Source organism: Atractosteus spatula, chromosome 1, assembly GCF_055471065.1.
Source record: "Atractosteus spatula isolate fAtrSpa1 chromosome 1, fAtrSpa1.hap1, whole genome shotgun sequence".
In the NCBI taxonomy this organism is placed as follows: Eukaryota; Metazoa; Chordata; class Actinopteri; order Semionotiformes; family Lepisosteidae; genus Atractosteus; species Atractosteus spatula.
In genome coordinates, this window is record NC_142706.1 from 71,579,915 (window position 1) to 71,604,517 (window position 24,603).

The following is a 24,603-nucleotide window of genomic DNA, read 5'->3' on the forward strand; positions in this document are numbered from 1 at the left end:
ACTTGGTCAAGATGAGGGTCAGCACCTCCAAATCTGAGGTCACAGTTCTGTCCTGGAAAAGAGTGGATTACTCTCTCCAGGTGAGGTGGGAACAGCTGCCCCCATGTGCAGGAGCACTGTCTGGAAGAACGTTATATAACCATATGTTCTCTAATAGAAAGTAGCTAATCGGCTGAGAACGGACCAACCCCTTTGTCTAAACCTTCCCACCATCCCACCATGGTTTGGTCTTTCTACTTTTCCTGTCTAGGATCTTATATTTCGATGGATCCTGCACCAAACCTTGGTGTTATTTGTTCATTCAGGCTCCATATACTGTACATGTGTCACTGGGACCCACCTGAAACTCTAATAACAAATAAGCACAAACAGGCGGAATGTCAGAATCTGAAAGGAAGCAAATACTTTTTCATGGAACCGTATATTTCAGATATTTCCCTTTACTTCATTGCTATCTGCACTTTGATATTGCTCAGAAAAACCTGCGCCTAGATCAGCTTTGCTGCAAATGAACTGTTGCTATTCAATTCATGGCTGAAGGGTACAGGCCCCCAAAGAACACTAACGCGCTTAAAAACTCGAGAATATTGTTTCCCTCAATTTGTATGTAAATTATAACCCAGCAGACAATACTTCAGGGCCTGCCTCATAATAGTGAAGCTGCATGTGGGAGAAATGAATAGGACTGATTGCTGTAGCCCTGTTGCTTATTTGTTTTCGCCATGCAAACAAGAACTGTGACGCGGTGGTGAAAGTGCTTAGATACGAATTTTCCAGAGACAAAAGGGGAGCACAAAAAAATAACCAAAATGTCAAGCTGCAGCATTGGATAAATGCCGAGAAAGGACTTCTACAGCCCTTTCTGTTTTTTCACCTAATGATGTTTCTGAACTGTGCTGTGCGATACAATTTCAATTCTGAGCATGGGATGGGAAACAGAATGTAATCTAAGCACAACTGACAAGAGTGCTGCTAGGGTAGGGTGGGCATTAGTCAGCCAGGGTCTTCCTGGCTTCCAGCAAAACTGTGACCCCTGTGCATTGCCAGCAGCGTAACTCTCCTACACAGTGAATTTGGCAAGATGTCAAAAGCACAGGTGGGTTTGTCGGAGGAACAAGTCCCCAGTTCCAGAAGATGGATTCTGGCTGCTCTGCAATGTACATACTGTATTAAATCTTACGGGTAGCATTGCTGAGCCCTGGGTCCCAGATACTGTAAATTCCACTGTGGACAACCATACCTACATAAAGCTCCCCATAAACTAAACTGGCAAAAAAATGGCTGCCGTGTGTCACCCAGGTGGGGCTGCACTTCAATGGTGGGTGAGGTGGGTTTCCTTCTATGTGCAAAGCTCTTGAATCATGCTGTAAGCAGATACTTTTTTTTAATATGAAAGAAAAAGATGAAGCAGGTGGAGGAATTATTTTTTTCAGCCAAAAACTGAGAACATACAGTGAGTTTACTGACATGAAGAGGTCTTTCAGTCCATTTAGGTCTTTAAGTTTAGCTTGCCAGGAGAGTTTCTGACTCCCCTGCCACCCTGTATTAGATAATGTGGTTGGGAAAAGGATGGTATACTGTATTATTAGAAGAGATTTTTTGGAGTAACAGAAGAGAAAGCAAAAAAATTAAGCAGCACGTTTTTATTTGACAGAAATATTTGTCAGTGTAAATATCTCTCAGAAATTAAATTAAATAAATGGCACAGAAGTCTAGAAATTCCATGGAAAAATAATAAAGTAAAAACTGATAATCTGCATTTATTTTCAGCTTTTATGCTGTGCAGATTTTATGCTATTGCTCGGTACGCATTCATCATTTCAACAACTATGCAACATTTGATTAATTCAATTATTATAGCCTTTTGCTATTATAGAAATGAACATTTATAAAATGAAGAGGCTGGTAAAATGCTGATAAATGTACAGATGCTTTTTTTAAAAAAAAGGTAGCATTGGCCTTGTTAGTGGCCCATAAGGTGCTTGCTTTCCATGTTTCATCATCATTTTCAGCAAGCAACAGATGGAAACAACAGAATGACTTTCACAGAGAAATAGGCACCGATGAATCACTATGCTGGGAAGTTTAGAAATTCCAAGCAGCAGGATGAAATATGGTTTTCCATTTGCAATAAAAAATTATTATAGGTATCCTTTTCATTATGTTTCAGCTTTTGTGAGGGGAAACCATTCCACCCACTTCAATCTTCAAGGAATAAATCTTGTGTGAGCAATGGCCAGCCATGCTCAGTGAATTGTCTTTTCAACGAAACAGGATACCTTGTATTCTTTGTTCCCACCTGACGTGACTTCAAAGGCTTTGTCAGCAAAGTCAAGGAACAACCTCACAGGCGTGTATGAAGGAAAGTCCATCACGGGCCAAATTCATCACCACAGCACAGGATTACCTTCATTTGTCAGACTTCTGCTTAAGAACAATAATAACACTCCCCTTGCATGTCTGATGCATTTTTCCATCCCAAAGGATACAAAAGCACTTTATAGGAGGGGACCTACAGTATTATTTCATCCACCACTTTGCAGGCCCCTATTATATATCAACAGACTCCATGCACAGAGGATCGGGTGAAGCAGTAAGACATTACTGCACCAGCTGAAGACACTCCGGATCTGTACACAATAGTCGTAGTAATGTGATTAACAGATCCGCGATTACTGCACCAAACACAGCACTTTCAAAGAAGTGGATGCACACAGAAAGGAAAAACTGGTAGTTAATTAAAAAGTTAATTACATGTTAATTAATTAATGTTAATTAAAACTTTTTTAAAAAGAATATGCAGGCAGAGTCAGTACTTAAGTATCATATCTGTGGAACCTGGCTGGTAGGGAAATTTATAAGGCAAATCAGGCAGGGAAAGGATTGGATCTGACAGATGTCAAGAATCTTGGTGTCCACTTGATGAACGTCTGGTTTCACTCTGTACCCTTTAAGATACAGTATACTGCGGTAGCTCAATTAATTTTCAATTAAGGATGTAGACATTAATTGTCCACAATTGCACAATTAATTTACACTTGATGTTCAGTAAAAAGACTCATGAAATGACTCCCATTCTCCTAATTTTCACAAACTCCTTCTCCTTTATCTTTTTCATACTGGTGTGACAAAGCAGTTCACACTCTTACAGATGTTATTAATGAAGACAGATTTCACTTACACAAGGACTTGCAATCACATTCTGGGTTTGTCTTTCTTTTGATACTTACGCCTCTGCTTTGGAATGTGTATCTTATGGTATCTTATTGCGTTTGAACTGCAAGACGGAAACATTGTGCTGAACATCTCTGTTTCAACCAGTGAAAGATTCCTGTGATCAATACAGGAGCAGTAAAAAAGCGGGCTTGAAGCACCACCACCTTACAACACCATACCAAAACCAACTCCCATCATTCACTTCAGGATCCAAAAATGTTACACATACAGGACTGTGAAACCATTTCAAAGTCAATGCATCACAGCCCCTTCTCAGATAAAAGAAACATTTCTGCCACAGTTTAGCTAATTCATTTCATTTTTTAAGAAAACACTCGAGACTCAGTGATAACACTGTTTCTCAGCCATACTGTATGTAATGAAGTTCATAACATATTATACAATGACTCATAGTGGGATTTAATGGTAAGTCTATTTCTCTGTCAGCAATATTCTATAGCCAGAAATTACTTGTGGTGAGGAACCAATCCCAGAAAGGCAACCACAATAAAAAGCCTGCTTTCAATTTGTTATTTATGGGCTATCATGAAGTTATAACCTCAACCAAAACATTAAAACCACTGCATGCTTATTCATGCACATGCATTGCTATAATAATTCATATATGGGCAAAGACTTCAGTTACTTTGATACATACTGTATGTGTGCTTGTGTTAAGGTGCATCTGTGATTCAGATTATGACAGATTACCACAATATTGAAGGGGAGCAGTAACAATGCAGCCACCACCAGGCACAGCCAAGTGCTACATGGATTGTATTATGATGTAATGGGATAATTGTGTATTGTCAGGAATGCAGGATTTTCATGTGTGTCGTCTGTTTTGTGCAGTCCGGCCTGTCTCAGAGGACACTGTCAATAGACCAGCGTTGGTAGACTGTGTAACTAGGTATTGGAAGCAAGCTTGGTAGACCAGATATGATACTATCTTCCTTCAAATATGTATTTTTTAGTTTATTTAATTTGCATCAGTATATTACAAAGTTAATTTGTGAAGGTCCCAGACACAGAGCTTGTCTGCTTTGTTAGGTTTGACTGTGAAAACAAATCATGGTCAAGAAACTGACATTATCTCGTGTTATAAGAGATTCTATTATATTATGAGAGACTGAAAAATTAAAAACCAAAGGCAAAATATGAGTAGAAGGTATATGAATCCCTTTTCCATCCTTGCTGTCCGTGAGTCCTTATTTTTAGAAAAGGATATGGTTTTGAGTGCTAACATTATACAATACAAAATCACAAGATTGTGTTTTTTAATTAAAACTCAGATGTTTTGCAAAATAATATAATAAAGACGAATGGAAGATTCCTGACCCTTAAAATTTCTGGTCAGTGAGTTAATGTGATATGAGGAGTTCTGGCAGTAAGGTTAGCCTCATTAATTCAGCAGTTTTCTACATATCACCCATTTATTCACAATGCATTTCCCTAAAGAGCCACAAACAAGCACGATCACTAGACTACATCTTTACAAATGAGGATGCTGACGGAAAGTATCAAGCGTTAGTACTATTCTTCTTTGTAAAAAATAATACAATAATGTTGCTGGTGAAACATTAAGTGAGAATTGATATAAGAATATGCAGACGACAATTTGAGAACTGGTCTAAAATAAAAGCCTTTGCATCAGAGGAAAAAGCCCTGGGGGAGAGTAAAAAATAGTCTACCTCTGCTTCCACATAAAACAGCAACAAAAAGTCTCCATAGCTTTAAAACTGTGCATCTGATGTACTTGTAAAAGGTCAAACTGGCTATAATTCACTCTGAACTGGATATATCCAGAACTGGGCTTTTAAATAAAAAAGGGCTTACTCAGAAAATCCTAAAAAGGAAGGACAAAACAACCGCCTTGTACGGCCTTCTCTGTCTTAATTCTTTAATTCGATCAAACTAAACTAGTGTAACACAGTACTATCTCTTACACTCTTATTCTCTTTTTCTCCTCTTTAACACAACTATTGCCGTAAAAACATACTGAGCAGACTTGGGAAGGTAGCCGGCAATATTATTGGTGCACAACAACTACAGCTTTCGGACATCTACATCAGACAAATAGTGCAGAAGGCCAATATAATCAATGATTGACAGGACCACCCCTTGCACATTGAATCTGACCCCCTTCCATCTGGGTGTTGATTAAGCCACCTAGACTCTAGAGCAATAGAACTAAGTCATCTTTCATTCCCACAGCTATGTACAGTACCTGCTCAGTTTAGACAACTGACTGTATATTTTACTTTATACATTTATTTTCTTTGTCAACATACTGTACATATATGTCTCTTATTTGTTAATGGGTTCATGTTGTGTTAAATGTACTGTATTGTGTATTGTGTTGTGTCTTCTACATACCTGCAAAACAAATTTCCATCTGGACCAATAAAGCAAAGTTAGTATTTATTGCAGTTTTTCATCCTATCAGTCATTCTCATCTGTCAGTTATTTGCTTTCAATAACTAAAAAATAATAGAAAAAATAATGAAAGCATTCAGTCTTAAGGTCTTTTTTAGTTGGTTTGTGAGGCCAAGTAAAATCCTTTCTTTTATTTCAACTCACATATTCAAAGCAAAGGTTTAGGTTTTCTAAAATTTTGACAAGCTAAAACCTAAATTATTGCACACTTGTGTTTTGCACAGTTATTTGTTTGTAGACATTCTAATTATAATCTCATAGCTGCCAGTTCTTTGCTTCAGATGAAATTTGGATAAGGGTTGATTGGTGTACAGTTCTCTGTCATTCAGAATCTGTAAATTACAGCTGTAAAAAATCAGATGAGCTGAATTGTGGTAGAGTACTTGAATTCTGTACTTTAGTCTCTAAAATTTAAATTTTGCTAGAACAGTAATCTGTTTTAATGACATGAGCATTTTTTTCCAAACCACATAAAATGTGAATGACTTTGGCAGTAAAGTACCTTTCTGTAACATCAGAGCAAATGACTTCAAAGTCTTCAAATGTCAAATGTTTATTAACTTGTGAGGTGAATTTCTATAGGACAGGAATTGCTCTTGACTGGTCTAACTGAGCATGACTCGTGAAACACATTTTAAAATGTGGACAGTTTAATCTGACGAGGATTCTTATTACTAACTTCCACTTTCCTTATGGAGGATAATTATACTGCATCACAAAGCACATATCACCACCACATACAGTATGTTCATTGCAGGGCCCTTTAAAAATGACACTCAGATGAAAATACCTTATGAAACAAAATAAAATTATAGCAAAACTAAGATTTCAAGGTGGAAAATTATCATTAGACCAGAATAGTTTCATTAGCTGTGGTTTTCTGAAAACAGAAAGCAATGAAATTGTGAAACTAAGGACACATCTATCTCCAAATCTCTAAGAAGTGAAAGCAAAGGACAAATCTGCTTAAGAGGAAAGCTGCTGTCAAATAATATTTGTCATTTAAAAGGTAGCTTTTCCATCCATGACCTTATTTTTCCTTTGCAGTGCCAGAGGACTAACAAACTGCACTCTGAAAAAAAAAAAAACTTCTTCAAATGACCAAGAAGAGCCTTGTAAGATACAAAGGCAGTTTGGATTTTTAAACTACCAAATTGAGTCTTTAGAAATATTGGGAAAATGCATCCTTTAGCCTAACAACAAAGAAAATCCAGCCCTCGCTTACTGTATTTGCTTTGGGTAACTGCTCCAGCATTTGGATTTCATTTAGCTTTAATCGCAGCTAAATTTGTGCTCTCACTCACTCCTTCAAAACACATTCCTTGTCTCGTTACTAAGTCTAGCATTCACAGGCAGTTAGCACAATTTCTGCTGACGTGATTCCTTAAAATTGAGAACCATCAATAAAAGTGAATCAGAGTCTATTTTTTCCCCATTTTCATCTGGGGGAGGGTCAGCACAAAATCTGCCGTAGTGTAAAAACTGCCAAGTTTAGATATTCGACGAGGCAAAGACACACCAAGTTTTGTGATGCTCTCTGTGGTGTAAAAATGACAGACATGCTGTTGGAACATACTAGTCAAGACTACCAAAATGGGAATAAGACATTTTTAAACACTTTTATTCATCTTAATTTGTGACTGTAATTGACCCTCTGGTGCAAAGCTAAGGCACACGAGTTAGACAGCAGGAGAAAGTTCATACACAGACGCCTGTCCCCTACAGTATGTGATCGCTGAAGAATTTCCAGTTTCCTGTCCTAGTAGCCTTCAGACCTTTACAGACAAGATAAGTAAATAATACTGCAGCAAGTATGGAGCCATGAAGACTCCTCCCCACTAATAGCTGATGTGTGGGGAGCGTTCTGGCGCACTATGGCTGCCGTCGCATCATCCAGGTGGGGCTGCACATTGGTGGTGGTGGAGGGGTGTCCCCATTACCTGTAAAGCGCTTTGAGTTGAGTGTCCAGAAAAGCGCTATACTGTATAAGTGTAAGCAATTATTATTATTATTATTATTAATGTACACAGTCCCTGCATTCCTGCGCTGTCTGCTTGTGTGTAGTGCCTGTGACTCTGTTCACATGGCTGCTGAACAAGTCTGTTCTGAAAACAGGGCTCTGGGTCGGTCATACAACAAACACGGGGCTAAGAGAGAGAATGGAAGTAGAGGAACCCCTGCCCAGAGGGCAAATAGAGTTTCTCCTCCATCCCCTGGAGTCACCAGCCCTGGAATTAAATAAATACGACTGTGCTTTTCGTCCTTAAGAGGGTCTGGGGACCTGCAGGTGACGTCGGTGCATCTGTCTTAACAACTGCTTGTTATTTGCTGTCACATGGATGTTTACGGGAAGTGGCACAGTGGCACAGCGGTCAGCATTGCTGCATTGCAGGCCTGCGGCCCCGGGTTCAATTCCTGAATGGAGTTGGTATGTTCTCCACGTGCTCATGTGAGTTTCCATTGGGTGCTCTCGTTTCTTCAGACAGTCCAAAGACATGTTGGTAGGTGAATTGTGGTCTGTAAACTAGACCCTGTTGTGAGTGTGTCTGTGTGTGCCATGCGATGGACTGGCGTTTTGTCCAGGGTGCATCCAGCCTTGCAATCATTGCTTGCCAGGATAGGCTCCGACTTCCCTGCAACCCTGAATTGGATGAAGAGGTTAGAAGATGGATGGATGAATGCTCATGAATCCATCCTTATTGGGTCTCGCTGAAAATGCTGCTTGTATCGAACCACCAATAACATTAAGAATAACAAACTGATACGCAGAGAAAGAAATACGATAATCAAACCACTGATATACAGAGATGGTCATATCATTACTACAGTATACTGTATGTGGGTACTGTTTACACAAATTGTGCCGGCCTAATTGTGCAATCCAGTTAAATTCCTCATTATACAGTATGTGGACTATAAACTGGATCAATTTTGAATTTCAATATCAGTTTACTTTTCCAAGGCTCAAAGAAACTAAACATTAACCGAACTGAGTAGTGAACAGAATGTTCAGCAGCAGTGCGTAACCTATATTGGTATAAATAGCACACCCCTGACACATAATATTCAAATAGCAACCAAGAGAAGCAAGTATGATCTTAGATCTAAAATTAGTCTAATCAGTTCTAAAATTAGTCAGCAAAGAAAATGGCAAACTATATTAGTGAATGAGTTATAATTGTTTTACAATTGGGATCAAGTTCAAATAGGGCAGTTTCACAAAGTTCATTCGTTTGAGTTATGGGGCTGGTCTGCTTTGTCACACACAAAGCAGGCACCCTTGGCTATACTACCATTAGACACACTCTTACACCGTACAAAAACCTACCTATGGCTTTCAACTGCTGTCCAATTGCTTAGTTGATGGTCAGAAAACTGGACTGATAAGGGAATGTCTTTGCACAAAAACAGGAGGGAAAAAATTAAAGCCCTCCTCCAAATCTTGGAGCTATTTCAAATAATTGGACCTTCATCATTCTCACTGAAACTGCACCTTGTGTTATTTTACAGTCTGTCATGGATATTCTTGAACACGGTAGTAATGGCTTGGTAATTATATTATCAAAGAAAAGAAAAAAAAGAACTGGTGGCTGCTGCCAAATATTACAATGAACGAGACAGACAAATCGGATAATTACAGTACATTAGGAAGTTCTTGAAAAAGCAGCAGCCTCTCTTTACAAATAACCGTCAAGCAAGTGAAGCTGCTGTTAAGGCAAGCTTCATGCTTCCCCATAAACTAGCATGGTCATCAAAACCCTTTTTTTGAAGGGGACCAAATGAAAAGAATGTTTCTTATGTATAAACCACAATTTAAAGCCTCCTTAGAAACAGTGGCTGAGGGACTCCACGATCTATCAGACAACTGGTGGACAAAGTCAAAACCTTTGTTGTACTTTCAGCTGCCATTAATGAAAGTCGAGAGGGAACTGTTCTGACGCAGCCTGGTGTTCATTCACTGCATTGGTAAAAACATGCACACAACAGAAGAGTTTGTAGAAGTGGTTCCAATAAAAGACACAAGGACCAGCGACAATATCATCAACAGTTTGTTGGGAGCTCTGGACAAATTAGGTGTAGACTGGGTGCCAGCTGGGAGCCTGGCTACAGATGGAGAACTACAGATGGTTTGTAGCTGCCACACAGCTAAAGCAAAAATTGCTCAATGACAATTCAAACCATCAGCTGTGTAATTTGCATGGCATCGTATGCCAAAAAGCACTGTGTAGTAAATCACTGAAGCTGGATAATGTGGTTTTGTTCTTTTTAGATTTTATGTGAGCAAGTAGCTTTAATTACAGGCATTTCAATAAACTTCAGAAAGAATCTGAGAAAACCTTGTTTTACCACGTCACATTGATGTTTGTTGGCCAAGTCTGGGGGCTATCCTGAAATGCTGCTACGAATTGCATAGTATAGAAATACGGTTATTTATGGACCAGAAAGAAAAAGCAACTCCTGAACGGCAGGCTTATGAATGGATTCAAAATCATGCTTTTATGGTGTGTAATGATGTGGTAATTGTTAGATTGTTATGAATGTTGAGAAAACTTGAATGTTATGATAAAAGGCTTGGATTTTGTAAGACTAAGTTTGTGTTCCTAGTTGGCAAGTTAACACGTTTCTAAAGAAGAACGAAAAACAAATGTGTGCTCTTGCGTGGGAACCAGTTGCCATACAGTACATACAGTAACAAGAATTTAAAAACACAACATGGCGTCAGAAACAGGGAAATGTAAAAGAAGAACAGAACTAGGAATCACAGCGAGCAAAGTGAAAAAAACATTCTGAATGTAAAAGGACACAAGGAAAATAGAGGAAAAACAGCCACCTCCAAGTCAGCAAATGGCTGGCAATATTGCCTTCAAAGAGACAACACATCCATTTTGTTGCACATAGTAAGTGAAGAGGCACTGAATGCTTAGAACAACTTTTTGCTCGAAGAATGAGGACATTTAAAATCAGATGTAATAAGAGAAAAGTTTGAAAACTACTGTGTATCTAAAGGAAATCTGACTTATGAGAGACATACATTACTGATAATTTTTAAAAAATTTAAAAATAAACAGAGTTTAACGACAGGAAATTGATTCCAGTTGTCAGATCACGTATACGCATACCTTAGCTTTGTGCAACAACCTGAAACTTTCAGGTACCATAAATAATATTATTGCTAAACATATGCCATTCTGAAACATATGCCATACACAGAAAATGTTAAATTATCGATCAATACGTCATAGAATATGAGAACCCAAAACAAAACAAGGGCATTTGGAGGCCTAACAAAATCGCTATTTAGAAGCCGCATAATTTGTCGGATCCCAGATAATTAGCTGATAGCAAGACCTTTTGAAAAAGCAAACAAAGTGCAGCAGAAACAATTAAATTTCAGGTCAAGCGTTCCTCATACAGGAAACACACAAAGTAAAGATGGAGTCAATTGTGACAACAGTACAGTGAGCAGTTAAAAATAAACCCAAAATGATTACATTTAAATAGCAACCTTATGGATGGTGTGGGGCACAACAGTCCCAGACTCTGCCCACCATAGAACAAGATATAGAAAATATTGTGATAAAAATAATAATTTTGCAGTAAGTAAACTTGAATACATGCCATTAATGAAGAGGGCATTGAACAGTTTTGTGTCAAATCTTCTCAGTGTGGTCAAGGTCAACTCCTTTTGCAGATCAATAACGTCATGGGTACCTTTCAAGGTAGATATTGAAGCATAAGTGAGAGTTATTTCTGAAAATGACTTTAAAAGACTCTAGACTAGACCACAACTGCATGAAGTCAAGGTAAAAGTTACTTTGTATCACAAATACCAGCGAAAGACAGGTGTATCAGTAATGTTATGCACAAGAACAAAGATTATAAATTGGCATTCATGGTACTGTTGTAACCATAGACGTAGAAGCCATACTTTGGCCATTGTCAGCATGTGAAATATTGGACCTGGTGACATGAGTGTTTGTGATAGACCATGATGGAGACTCAGACAACGAAAAACTGATACATTGATACACTGAAGTGCTTAGAGAACTAGGTTGTCTTCCTGCTGAACACCATTCCTACAGTACATCAACTGCCAAGTACTGTACCTCCAATAATCCACCCATGCAGTTAGCATGGATTCTGGATTGCCAAGTGAGAAGATGCAGTTCACTCTTGAAGTAAATATCCTAATGTAACAATAAAAAAGGCCATTATTGTAAGTGGGAACATAATGGCAAACTAACTAACTTGCAAAATAAAGGAATAAAAAACATCAGCCTAATGAAGCACTAGCAGCACTGGAAAGACAGAACCCATCCAGTTCTGAAAGAAATTTCCCAAACCCAGTGCCACGAGGCTGGATTGCGAAGGCGGTTTGACTCACTGCTGCTTGCGGCTGAGCTCCTGCTCCTTGTTGACCAGGTCCTGCTTCAGGGTGGCGAGCATCTCCACCGAGACGTCCACCTGGCGGGACAGCTCCGAGGCCTTGTCCTCCAGGTCCTGCTTCTCCTGGCTGAGCCGCACGCTCTCCTGCTTGGCCTTCTCCAGCTCCGAGCTCTTCTTCTCCAGCTCCACCTGCAGCCGGCCCACGCGGGCGGCTATCTTCTGCTCCACCTCCTCGGAGAGCTTCTCCAGCCGCTCGTCCAGCTCCAGCTTCTCGAAGGCCCGCACCTTCAGCCGGGCCAGCCCCTCTTCGTAGGCCGCTTCCACCGCGCTGGCGGCTGCCGTGGCCGCGGCAGCGACCGCGGAGGACGTGGGGGTGGTGGGGGCGGTGGAGGTCATGCCTTTCTTGATGAATATCTCGCTTAGGGGGATCTCTACATTGGGGATGTAACGGGCGGCAGCGGGGGTCAGGCCCAAGTCCTCAGGACATGGCAAGTCGTAGGGGTACCGGTGCTCCTTGGCACTGAAGGAGGTGCTCTCGAACACGTCTTTACGGCCCCCCACCGGGCTCAACAGGGGACCGTCCGTCACCAAGGGCACGAGGGTGGCGTCGCAAACGCTGTTGGACTTGGAGAGGACGTACAGGGTCTCGTAGGTGTGGTTGTACTCCAGGTGGGCCCTCAGGGACGACAGGCTCCGGAAACGTTTGTGTTCCCCGCAACGCGGACAGCGGTAAGGCAGGTCCAGAGAGGCCATTCCTCGCTCACGACCATCCGCGGCGCCGGCACGTCTGCGCGCTTTCCAAAGGGAACAGAGCTCCTCTCATCTTGACGCCCTGCAGCTCGGCACTGGGTGAGGGGAAACAGAGGCTGGTGCCCTCATGCTGAACCAGCATTGCCAGCGAGGAGAACAAAAAAAAGTGGGGATTAATTAATAAATTAATTTCGCGTGTGCCGGGTTTTGTTAATAGCTGCTGATCACTAGACTTCCTTCACTATTCCCTGAAACAGAAAAAGAAAAAGAAAGACAAAATGAGATCCTTTTCAGGCAATTCTGACAATGACCAATCCTTCAGACAGGTACCTTTTCCCACTCATTGAATGATGAACCCATAAGAATCACTGGAAAATAATCTGAATATTTCTTATCATCATGTATGATTTATGGCGTAATTAGCCATGACAGATACGGATAGATGAAATAAAGTTTATATGCAAGACAATGAAGGCGGGCTCGTGAACGACGAAAAGGATTTGTCATAGATGACTTGAGAGGAAGAGACTTGAAAGGCTGGAAGAGACCGTTAAAGGTGTTATGTTTTGCCTTCTTTCAAAAGAACAAGAACAATTTCTATATAGGAAGCATAACACATATTGACGAACTCAATCATTGTTTCTTCCTTTTTACATCAAAAGATCTACATGCAGATCTTAAATCAATCTTTATCCATGTATTTATCATTGCACCCAGGTTAGGTTCAAGACCTCAATCCCCAATCCTCCATCTGTTGGACTAAGAAGTTATATAATATTATATAATAATAATAAACTTTATTTTACTGTATATATCACCCTTAAAAGTGGCTTCTCAAAGCACATTTCCCTCAATAGACGAGTACCAGGTGAATTTTTTTAAAAGCTCACTTCACTGTTAAAGATCTAAATTGGTTCTCCTGCCACCAGCAGGATGAATAAGTTATTATAAATGCGAGGTACAATACCAGGGAAATTGAGCATTTCATTACATTATGGTCTGTGGCATTTTTGCTGGTCTCCTTATGAAATGAACAAACTGTTTATTTCTACATTCTATCTCAGTAACAAAACCTGAAGAGTGCTCCTGTTTACATTTGCTGATTAAATTGTGAGTGAGGAATATTCAGTTCTTTCACAGTATATTCATCCACTTTCTAACTACTTTATATAACACTGGGTCATGGGGAAGCCAGATGTTCTTGAGAATATTTTCATTCACCTCAAGGAGTTTGAAAAGCTTTTAAATTACAGATTTAGATCAAACGCAATACACTCAGATGGCCCTAATTTAATACTGCCCAAATCGACTGCTCTGCTGCATAAAATGTATGCAGTAGATTTATGGTACAGAGTAGTACAAATCACCCTGCAATATAACAGCAGTTAAAGGAAATTTAGGAATTGAAATCCAAGCATTATGGTTCTGGCAACCTTTGCTTAAGCACTATCAGTTTTGGGATGCCTCCAACGTAATTTAGGAGTATGTCTGTATGTCTAGGCACTCAGTAAGACCCTGCAGACTCTCCTTATGCTCAAGAAAAAACATATCTGGAAAAGTAAATGTTATCCCTGTTAATGTTCCTTCAGATGGAATTTATAACACTTCCTTCGGGCCAGTTGTGAAATTAAACTGTTGCCTGAAGTAAGCAATCTGATTTTGCATTGCACTGAATGGTCTCTCAGTATTTTGCCTCTGTTTCAAGAGCAGGAGCCATCATCAGGACCTTCAACTAATACATTTTAAGCAGCTACAGTATAAAGGTTCTGTCACTGAATGTGAGGGGGTGCTGCTATACTTTCCTTGACTGAATATAAGAAAATGATTGCAAGGAGAAGCCAGTGGATCAGACATTCATCATTCTTAACGGCTAATGTCGTTTGGATTAATGTCGTTTGTGATTTTTTTTTTCTCTGTATTTAATCAGGAAACCTTTATGACTACTTTTCAATTTTATAACCAAATGTTGATAATTATGAATGATCATTTCTGTATGCAATTGGTTTAATGCACCTATTCTTCCTTGGATAAGATTATAAAACAATTTTAACAAATTAAAAGGTGACTCCAATGAAGGAAAGGTGGAGGAGTTCTCAGACATGGAAACAGCAATTTTTATAAATGGCCAAATAACTAAAACAAGCTTTGAACTAACTGCATGATCGTGAAAGCCAGAATGAAACAGTAAGTGTTCATCTTAAAAGGCTTAGAGAAGTCCTTAACCTATTTATTTTTTTAGATAAATAGCAGTAAGTACTCAAGTACATTGCGTTAATGAAGAGGGCACTGAACTGCTTTGTGTCAATGTTCTCAGCAAGGCCAATGAAAATGAATGGGTACTCCTTTTGCAGATGAATAACATCACGGGTACCTTTCAAGATAGATACTGAAGCATAAGTGAGAGTTATTTCTGAAAATGACTTTAAAAGACTCTAGACTAGACCACAACTGCATGAAGCCAAGGTAGAAGTTGCTAAATATTTTGTATCACAAATAACCAGAGAAATGCAGGTGTATCAGTAACGTTATATGCAAGAACACAGATGATAACTCAGCATTCATGGTACTGTAGTACCCATAGAGGTAGAAGCCGTACTGTGGCCATTGTCAGCATGTGAAATATTGGACCTGGTGACATGAGTGCTTGTGTTAGACCATGAATATATGTGCTTTTCATCTGATAAAGACATAGATAAAAATAAACAGAATTTTCTTCTTGTCCACATCCTAAAGGAAGAGATGACCTGTAGCTTTTAAATAAAACATTGGAAGTTTCTATATTGCCAAAACAAATTCCATCCAGAACCAAAAAAAAATACTTATTGTTTTGTCTGGCATCCAATCATTTCACAACTTCATTACTATGACCCCAAGTGTCTAGGGGTAAAGGGGTGTAACATTTAGGATGATTTTTTGATGCAGGTGGGTTCTGGTGAGGGACTTGGAAAGCGTGACAACAAGGGTTGGTGCAAAAGTGATTATTTTAAGGTGAATAAGAGACTGGTATGTAATAAGACACAATAACACATAGGGAAAGGGAACTAGAGTGGTGCCAAAGAAAAGAAAACAATAAACAAAATGGAGCTGGCTAAGAAAGTGAGGGAAAGCTGACCCAACTACAAAAGAAAACCTGAAACACTCAGTCTTCAGCATCTTCAAACATCCTAGCTAACCTCCACTGACTACCCAGAACCATACAAGACAAACGGCACTCACCCGTACTAAACTAGTGTGACTAATACAAAAAAATCAACTACGTGTGTGGAATGTACCCAAGAACCTAAACTAACACTATACACAAAAGTTCACACAAATACACAAGTGAGCTACTACTGTATACGAATACAAATGAGAGTAGACAAGTAACAGGGTACAAAAGAACACAGAGGCTGATACAATACGTTTGGACAAGGTAATGGCTAAATAAAGGATAACACAAACAAACGAAAGTTACAAAGAGACAAACAACAAAGCCAAAGCTATATGAAAACACACACGAACGAAGCAAAGCCGAAGCAAATACCGAAAGCAAAGCGAAAGCAAAGCGAAAGCAAAGCGAAAGCAAAGCTGAGCCGAGCGGGACCAAAGTCAAACGAAAGGCCCCTTCCTTCAGAAACCCTCCAAGTTATATACTAAATAAGCCGAGTTCTGATTGGCCTAGAAGCTGATTGATGATGATGTCACACGGAAACAATGATGTAATGAGGGGCCAATGGGGGAGGGAGAACAATCAAGGTCAGGAAGTGTGGAACAGACACAAAACACACATGGACACACACTGGGACGTAACTTCACAATTTCTATGATAAGATGTAGTTGACAGAGTATATTGGCAAGCATCTGATCCAGTTAGATTAAATTTAACATAGACAACACTCTGCTGATCAACACTTGAACAAGTATTTCTCTATAAACTATATAACAACTGTTGTGGCAATTGAGAGAAACCAGTTAACCAGCATCCAGAATTCTGCAGGAGGAATGCAGCACCATTCTTCCACAAGCAATAATAATAATTGCTTACACTTATACAGTGCTTTTCTGGACACTCCACTCAAAGCGCTTTACTGTTCATGGGGACTCCCCTCCACCACCACCAGTGTGCAGCCCCACCTGGATGATGCGACGGCAGCCCATACTGTGCTCACAGTACACTCAACACATGGCAGCTATTGATGAGGAGGAGAGCAAGGTGATAAAGCCAGTTCATAGATGGGGATTATCAGGAGACCATAATTGGTAACGGCCAATGAGAAATTTGGCCAGGACACCAGGGTCACAGTCAGGACCTCAGTTTTACGTCTGATCCAAAGGACAATCAATTTGCACCTGATCAAGTTTTCTTCTTAATGGAAGTGGAAAACGCTGTCTGAGGTGCCGTTCCAGAATATCCCAAAAATACTCAATTGGGTCCAGAAGTGGGGACAGCCCCTCAGAGTTGAGGGATAAGTAAATGTTAATTGCATGCTAAAAAGTAGAGACAAGCCACACAACGTTTCATCATGTGAGCTTTCTTCAGCTGCGAGGAACATGAGTATAGTGCTCATCAAACCACTGGGTGGCCACATTTCTCTGCAGATCCACTGACCTTGACTTCTAAGGGAATGACTGCACTCACACCATGAACCCCTCGCAGTGGGAAACAAGAACTCAGGGCTGTAGAGCTCTTCAGGTTAGCACCACATGTGCCCTCATCTGTTTGTGTAAAATATGGCAAAGGATGATTTGTCTGAACACATTACACTTCTCCACTTCTCGGTAATCCATTGAGCTCTTTTCAGCACTGGATTCATAAACGTGCCTTGTCAGGTATGATGAGCAGTTTGTGCACTGCAATCCAACTATGGTATCCCGTTCTGCGGAGTGTGGATGTCCCAGTGGACCATTTTTGATTAAACTGGCTGCTGGCACCCTAGCTTGAATGTTGTAGTCAACTGATTCACAGTTGATGGCCTGTTTTGCCCTATACTTCAAATGAATGCAGAAACATCACGGTCCTGGAGGATGCAATTCCACCCACTGTTGCCCTTTGCTGCTGTTGGCGGCCCCTCAGGGTTCTATGCTGACATCACCTCAGACACCACTACTCAGGAAACATCAGCATGTTGAGATGTCTTGGTCAATGAGACTCATTTCAAACAGTAAAAATCTCTACTCAGAATCACTGAGGTCTCCTCTTCCAACCATGCTAGCCATAATTCTAGGCAACTAGGCACTACTTGTCCTGCATTTGTATACATGACACTAAATATACTTGGTTGCTATTTGTTTAATGAGCTGTGTGGAAGCCCTTGCTTTCAATACCCTCATTGTTTCCAAGTGTTTTCCATTTTTTATTCCACTACCTGTTAATTATTTACCAGCCCAATTTGAATTTATTCCTAAAAGTACGGTGAAGGTATTCCTAAAGGTACTGTAGGACACATATTCAAAGTTAAAATAACTGAAATCTCAGAAGAGACAGAAAAGGTGAACTGTTGCAGATTGTTTCTTAAGAAGACAAATCTATTTTACGCACAGCCACCACTGCTCAAAAGGTGGACTGCTCTACCGGCCCTGAAAAATATATACACATTTCCACCTGTAAAAGTTCTGATATTCCACAGGGGGAGAGAGAAAAAACAAGTTGGTTTCCCACCAGCCCTTTTTTCTTGCTAACGAAAGGGCAGTCCAGCCCAAGAGGGAAAAGATCAGAAGGATTCATGTGGAGATTTCAGGGTGGCCGCAATTATTACAGACCTACAGCAGTGTGCATCATCCTGGCACACTCAGAGTGACTCACTGTTGAACACCTCAGAGCTCACACGCAGCCCTCAGCTAGGGTCATGTTTTGCTACAGATGCTTTGGAAACTAAATGCAACAGGCACAGCCAGCACAAAACAGGACGCTACCTTTACCAGATTAATTTCCTAAAGCTGTTGATTACTGGGTTGTATTTCTGTGTATCCCGTAACGTTCCTACTACATTTGGCACCTGGGTGTAACAGGACTCGGAAAAAAGCAATTTCATGAAGCTAACCAAAAGTGGCACAAAATAAAATAAAATGATTTCACTGTAACTGCATTTGCTAAAAAAAGTCTGTGTAAGCAAATCTGAAGTCCACTGTGTATTCCCTAAAGTATAAATTGCTTTCTCAACTCCACGGGTCATAACCTTATCTGTGGTAACCTATCAATTAAAGTCTAGAGTTTGAAAAGTAGCACTCGATAAACATTCTACAACTAAAACAAAGATAGTACTAGACAGGCATTCTCGAGCAATTAGGAGTCCCATTTTCTGTCAATTGAGCAGATAAGAATCACAGATCCCAGTCACAGATAAAGGCCTACCTACAGTAACTGGACTAATTGTCCTGTGGAAATGAACAACAGCTACATAAACAGTACCATTGGAAAAAAAAAGTTCTCAGTATGCTTCGTTAAGGGATTGCAAATAATGTGGACTATCAATCAGAATGTGGGTTTTACTCACGATTTGCTAAATAGAAATCTTTCTAGCCTTTCCCTAGCCTGGACCCTCTCTGGGGGAGCCCAAGGTCTCTCGTCGACATGCCAGTTTAAAAATCTCTAATGTAAGGCATTCAGTAAGGAGTGTAACTCGGACTCCATCTCTAAGATGTCCCAGTGGCACTCGTGCACCTGAGATCTTTGTCAAGCAGGGTTCTGTGTGTGGTTGGATTCTAGTAGTGAAGATTTCCCACTGACTACAGAAAGAAATAATCATCATTTCTTGCATTAATAACGAGATTTTCTTCCCCAAGGATCTCAAAGTGTTTAACATATAGGAGAGTACCCGTTTCATATATCACTGAAAAGTACGGAAGATTATTAGCGCCACAAACAAAAATATTTATTGCATTTATACAAGATAGTATTGCGTTTAAATGTGAAAATTACTGCATTTGCATGACATTTAAACAAGAAAATTACTTTCTAAAATTTAGACAATTTTTGTGCGACAATATTCTTCTGTTGTTAAAGTCAATGCTACTTTGCATGGGATAATATTATTGCATACAGTATGTAATGCAAGATATTAATAAAGTAGGCAATATTGATCACAAATTAACTATTCCTCACAATTGATAGCTGGTGTGTAGCGAGTGTACTGTGAGCGCACTATGGCTGCCATCGCATTGTCCAGGTGGGGCTGCACATAGGTGGTGGTGGAGGTGAGTCCCCATGACCTGTAAAGTGTCCAGTGTTAAATAAGTGTAAGCAATTATAATAATTAATTATTGGATTTAAACACAATATTATTTCATATAAATGCAATAATTGTCTAGTTTAATGCAACACTATCTTGTATAAACACCATCAATATTTGTTTCTCCCTGGCGCTAATAAGCTTCCTGGGTGACTTGGAGCCATCATGCACTACACTGTGGATGAGGTAGAGATGTGGGAACTCACTTTACCAGCTGTATTAAGGAGAAACGTTATTAAGGCCAGATGGTGCTATCCTGGAGTAGAATTTAGCCAGGACACTGGGATTAAAACACCTACTCTTTTGAAAAGTGGAATGGGATCTAGTAGTAGTCAGAACTTGGGTTTCAAGTCTCATCAGAAGGACAGAATCTTCTTTCACAGTGTTCCCAGACACCGCATCACTCTATTCTCTTCACTTCGCACTATGGCTGCCGTCGCATCAAGGTGGGGCTGCACACTGGTGGTGGTGGAGGGGTCCCCATTACCTGTAAAGCGCTTTGAGTGGAGTGTCCAGAAAAGCACTATATAAGTGTAAGGAATTATTATTATTTCTTCTTCTTCCTATTATTTTTATTATAATAGAGAGACATGGACACAACCAAGCATCTCTGCAGTACGTCAGTAGTCCCAGATATAAGATTTTTCAATAAATTACAGATGTGTGTACAAAAAACGATTGTAGTATTCTACTCAAATTCTCAGCTCTTTACTGCAGGATGACAGTAGCTGAGTTCCCAAACTAAAAACAAAAGAAGCATGGAACCAGGCTTGGAGCCAGCGTTCATACAAGGAACTGGACATCAGCCGTGCAGTCCCTGCTGCAAAGGGAGAGGATGGAACCCAGCATATTTACTCAGCCTGATCTAAAACCAGTACGGCACCTCTGTGAATCCAAAGTCAGACTCAGAAACTCAAACAAGCTATGTCCCAGGCATTTGACTAACCTTACATACTACTCAATATTGAGAAAGAGTGTCCGTGGAAAAACCCAGGACTTCAAATAAAAATGTGTGGAATGAGTTGCGGTGAAAGTCTTAACGCACCACTGAAGAATTCAACACCCAGCGCAAAGTGACAAGCTACAGTAAATGAAAAAATGAAATATCAAACTGTTTCTCTGCAAACAAGTACTGATATTTCATGATTAACAATGCTTTGGCAGCTCTGTACAGTATCTCCCAGCCACCCTCTATAGTACACACATGCTAGTATTCAACTGTAGAAGATGAAAATGGGGGAGGGCAGCCGAAAGACCTACAGTATTGAATTGAATCAATAGCACTCAAGGAAGAATACAAACATGCTTTTAAGATGAGAGCTTTTATATTTCTGTGGTTATATTATACAGGACTGGAAATTGAACTCTGAGGGGAAAAGTCCACACACCCTTTGGAACGCAGCACCAGAAGGCATGGACATGGGTGTGAGTGTGAGTCTGTTCTGTGCAGTTGCCTGGGAGACACAATTACTGGAAACAGCCTCCCACTACAATGCAACCAACATCCAAAAAAAATCATGTCGCAGAAGGCTCCAAAATCTCTTCATTTATTTCACTACAGAACCTACTAGTAGAAATCCATCCACATCTAAATGCATAGGATACATTTCCAAATCGTGTCTTTAACTAAATAGATTTTAAGGGCAAATGTACTCTGCATAATTGGGTGCAAAAGGTTTCATAGGCAGGAAGGAGGGTGGTTTTGGAAATGTGTGCAGAAAACTACAGCCAGAAATGGAAAGAGACATGCAGTTAACACTATGAGTTCCCTATGAGCTAAAGAAGATCATCCTCAAGTCTGTTACTTCAAAAGCACAAACAAAATAAAAACCATTCAGCCAAAGCCTGAAATTCAACGGGTGCTTTATAACAGGACGGGCCTGCGATTAACAGGTGTCCATTCCATGGAGGAGTCACATGCTTTCTGCCCGCTTAATGCCACAGTACCCAGAGTGAGCTCTCATCAAATGAGCCCCTGTGTTCTGATACATTACGTTCCAATAAGTGAGGTGAATAAGTTACCTTACAATATGGAATGTGAATAAGTGCTCCACTCATGGAAAATAAGAGATTTGACAGAGAACTACAAGTAAGAGTGTAACATTGACAGGGACGCTAGACATGGCCATTAAGTGCATGTGTGCCATTTGAGAAGACACAGGACGTTGTGAGAGAAGTTGCCTGGTGGCTAAAAACAATTTGCTGTAAGTGGACACTGCACAGCTTAGCTGAGAATTTCAGAGCTTCACCAGACTGCTTCTGCGTTCCACACAGGAAAAGCTAGCACACTATCCGATTGGATTTCTGTTTAACATCCTGTGACTGTTTCAGCAGCTACAACTTATGGTAGTTGAAGAAGAAACGATCAAGTAAACTCTCACTGCAGTGATGTTACATTATGTCACGTCGTTAAAACTGTATATCGCACTAATAAGGGTTGAGTTTGAATATTGTGTACAAACTTGGTTGCCATGTTATAGAAAACATTACTGCTCTTGAAACAGTCCAGTGATGAGCAACTATACAGTATACATTCTGGGACTTAAGGGAATGTCCTACAGACAGGCTTAAGGAACAGAACCTTTTTAGTCTTGGATTTATTCTTGGACAGAACAGACTACGAGGAGACCTGGTGCAAGTAAAGCCTTCTCCTGCCAACTGCAGGGGTTACATGCCTGAAAACCCCCACAGCTGGGATATGGGATACAGGGGAGTAGCCTCCCATGGTCTGTGTTTCACCGCAAAATGGTTAATGGTTTGTCTCCTTAAAAGCTACAAATACAATAATGTTAATTAGAAAACATGACAGTAATTAAATAATGAAATTAGATTATTACAACACAAGGATTAAAAATCAAAAGAACTGACCCTACTTTAGAGAGCACTGAAATCGGTGCGCAAACTGTGCAAGGTGCTGTGAAAACGAGACTGGAGGAGACATTCGGGTGGACAGACGCTGTCCAGGAGATTCGGAGAAAGGCAAGAACTGTAGGACGAGCCAAGCGTTTTATTACAAGTGTGCAGGTGTGATTGCCTGCAGGTGGGAAGGCTAGTACTTATTACGGAAGCCATCTATGAGCGACTTCAAGCTTTAGCAAACCTGTGCCGGGCAAGGGAAGGCTATATTCAAAATCCTCAAAGGTGCTGCTAAAGTCAACCCAGCAGACTTCGTCAACAGTGGAACACGAACCAGAGGACACAAGTGGAAACTGCCTGGAAGAGCATTTAAAATTGAGAACAGGAGGCAAGTCTTCACCCAGAGGGTTACGGGAGTCTGGATCAAAGTTGATGGTGAAGCTGATACATTGGTTTGTTTCAAGAAACGTCAGGATGAGATCCTTGGATCGATTAGCTACTAAGTACCAACTGGGACAGAAGGGTCGAATGGCCTTCTCCTGTTTGTAAACTTTATGTTCGTACCTTTCTGTCCAGCTCGTTTAGAATTATCGCCTGTGTCTAGGGTAAGGACATGTATCTTATAATGGCACAACTGTATGTACATTGGTGGTGGTGGAGGGGAGTCCCCATTACCTGTAAAGCACTTTGAGTGGAGTGTCCAGAAAAGCGCTATATAAGTGTAAACAATTATTATTATAATTACTGTACATTTAAATTACTTAAAGTTCAAGGGCTCATGTATTTAAAGATAATCAGCTACTGTACTTTTAATGTTTCATTATATGAACTAGGTTATGGGAATGTGTTTATGTTACTGTTCATATCAATATATACCAGCACAACATTTTTACAGTTTTCTGTATTTTAATTGGGAACAATCCTGCTAACAAAGCAATGGCATGGGTTTCACTGTTAAGACTGCAGCTTCCTGGAGCATTATTAACACATTAACACATTCCAAATGTTGTATGTCAGTTCTTAACTTTCTGAGTGGTTTTTAATACCTGGGGGCAGAGCTGCTGAAGAGAAATCACACAGGAAACTGAAGCTACTACTGTATATCTATCTGTGATGTCGGAGGAAATTACAACAAATTGTGCTATTCTATTGTTTTCATATAATGTGGCTCAGCCATTCCCTGAAGAGGTTTCCCAGACAAGGAAAGAGAGAAAGAAAAAGCCCCACCCCACAACCCTTATCTCAAGAGCTCTTCTCAGAGTCCCCCATTAATGAAGGACTGTGGAGTGGTGTTGCATTTCAGACATGGGAAAACAGCTCAAGAGCATAAAAATATCTTGACTTGTAAATTGAACTAGTATTGAACTAAGGCCACAAGGGGTTCAAAATTTGAAATGATAGGCCCTCCTCAAATTTCAATTTCAAACCAATCGATGATTTGCAACAGAAACTTCCAAACATAAAGGAATAATGGCTTTCATCTCGGGGGAACAATCCAGAATATGACAGAAGCTCCCCGAGCTTAGATGGGGAAAGCTGGTGTGAACTAAACCTTAAATCTCTCATTTATCTTTAAAATACTTCAATTTTTTCCAGACAGGAACCTGTACTTATTGAACCAAGTTCCATATATATTTGCCTGCTAGTAAAACAAGATTAAAGAGTTGTTATAAAATAATAATAATTGCTTACACTTATATAGCGCTTTTCTGGACACTCCACTCAAAGCGCTTTACAGGTAATGGGGATT

General features: G+C 40.1%; 1 protein-coding gene across 1 annotated transcript in view; it reads right to left on the minus strand.

Annotated features, from left to right (window-relative positions):
• The window catches only part of fbxo41 (F-box protein 41), a 59,175-nt gene extending 46,136 nt beyond the window's left edge, over nt 1-13,039 (minus strand). Inside the window, exon 1 of the mRNA XM_088918094.1 lies at nt 12,038-13,039. Coding sequence (XP_088774220.1) covers nt 12,038-12,792 — 755 coding nt within the window. The 5' untranslated portion in view covers nt 12,793-13,039. The remainder of the gene's footprint in view (nt 1-12,037) is intronic.
• Nucleotides 13,040-24,603: the final 11,564 nt, after the last annotated feature.